General features: G+C 54.3%; 1 protein-coding gene across 1 annotated transcript in view; it reads left to right on the forward strand.

Annotated features, from left to right (window-relative positions):
• The first annotated feature begins 1,508 nt into the window (after positions 1-1,508).
• MAML3 (mastermind-like 3 (Drosophila)) overlaps positions 1,509-1,670 on the forward strand; it is a 451,859-nt gene continuing 451,697 nt past the window's right edge. The window contains exon 1 of the mRNA XM_008569153.1: positions 1,509-1,668. Within this exon, the coding sequence (XP_008567375.1) occupies positions 1,509-1,668 (160 nt within the window). The remainder of the gene's footprint in view (positions 1,669-1,670) is intronic.

Raw genomic sequence — 1,670 nt, forward strand, 5'->3', positions numbered from 1 at the left:
ACAACAATCATTACGTACATCAAATTAAATAATATCCCAAGTTTTTTGCTGCTTATTTCTATTTATTCAGAATCTGGTATCTGTGTTAAGAGTGGCCTAGAGTTTGAACAAGTGTGTGTAAGCAGGGTGATTACTAGCGAGGACTTATTACCTGGGTTTAAAAAACAAGTCACTCATTTGCCTTTTTCTTTCCACATGGATAGGGATGACAGACAACTGCTGCGAAGCTTCAATGTTTCTGCCTGGTCATGCACAGTTCTGCAATATAATGCATAAATGTGTAACAACAACTTGGGCTTGCTTGATACCTCTGTTGGAATAAGGAAATCCAGCCAGGCGCGTCCCCGAAGCCGTCCGCGCGCGCCCCGTTCCCCCCTCCCCACCCCCACCGCGGTCAAAAGTTGATTAATTCTTGAGGTCCCCCAGAATCTTTTCCTCCTTTCTGGCAGCTCCGGCTTCCCAGTCAGGGGAGTAGGGACGGTGGGGGCGGGGGAGGGCGAGGCTCGGGAGGCGGGGGCCGGGTGCCGGTGCCTGCCGCGCCCGCTCCTGCCGGGTGAGAGTCCGGGCCGGGTTTTGCGCCGTGTCCCGGGGCCTGTCTCACGGCCTCCAGCCGCTGCCGTGTTTACTGAGCTCGCGCGTCCTGATATCACTCCGCTGGCATGGAGGAGGAGGAGGAGGTGGAGGAGCGAGAGGAGGAGGAGGCGGCGGCGGCGGCGGCGGCGAGCAGTTGATCATTGTGATGGTGGCAGGAGCGGCGGCGGCGGCGGCAGCGGCAGCCCGGCCGAGCGTTCGGGGCTGCTCTCCGCGCGGCGTTTTGCAAAGGACTTCACCGATCTACTTTTGCAGTCGCCTCGGACTGTCCATGTGTTTACTTCCCCCAGCCCGAGGATTCGATATCTAGGTTCCTGTGAAATGCAACTGAGCAGCCAAAGTACTTTGAGAACACGGGGCGGCATAAACACCAAAACTTTTTTGTGGAAGGAAAATGCAATAAGCAAGCTTGCCGTTTTCCGATGCGGTGTGGAGTGAGTGTGTGTCGCGCGTGTCCGCACTGGAGGCATATGCTTGTGTGTGTACATGGGGTGTGTTTTTCGGTACGTAGGGAGCAAATGCTTGCCAACCACCGGAAATCTCCTGGAATTTATTAGAAAATAATGGATTATAAAAAGAAGGCAGGCGAGGAGCGGATCTCCCCTTGACTTGCAACCCGATTTGCTGCTGGCTCAGTTTGTTGTGATTCTTTTTGTTGATAGGTGTCTGATGGTATTCCGATAACACCCCCCCTTTTTTTCCCCCTCGAGCTTTACAGTTTAAAAAAAGGAAACAAAAAACCCACCCCAAAATCTCTCCCCCCTTTTTTTCGCCCCGTCGGGATCGCCGTTTCCATCCATGTGCTTGCGTCTCCCCCGCGTTCCACTTAAACTATTTTAATCCTTGGACCCAAGGAGGAGGCTGATAGGGGGGTGGATAAAAAAAGTTCTTCCAAAATAGTGTGCCCGGGGAGCAGGATGGGGGATTTCGCAGCCCCCGCTGCTGCCGCGAATGGCAGTAGTATTTGCATCAACAGTAGCCTGAACAGCAGCCTCGGCGGGGCCGGGATCGGTGTGAATAATACTCCCAATAGTACTCCCGCTGCTCCGAGTAGCAATCACCCCGCTGCCGGCGGCTGC

The sequence above is a fragment of the Galeopterus variegatus genome, unplaced genomic scaffold (genome assembly GCF_000696425.1).
Source record: "Galeopterus variegatus unplaced genomic scaffold, G_variegatus-3.0.2 Scaffold469, whole genome shotgun sequence".
NCBI classification, from domain to species: Eukaryota; Metazoa; Chordata; class Mammalia; order Dermoptera; family Cynocephalidae; genus Galeopterus; species Galeopterus variegatus.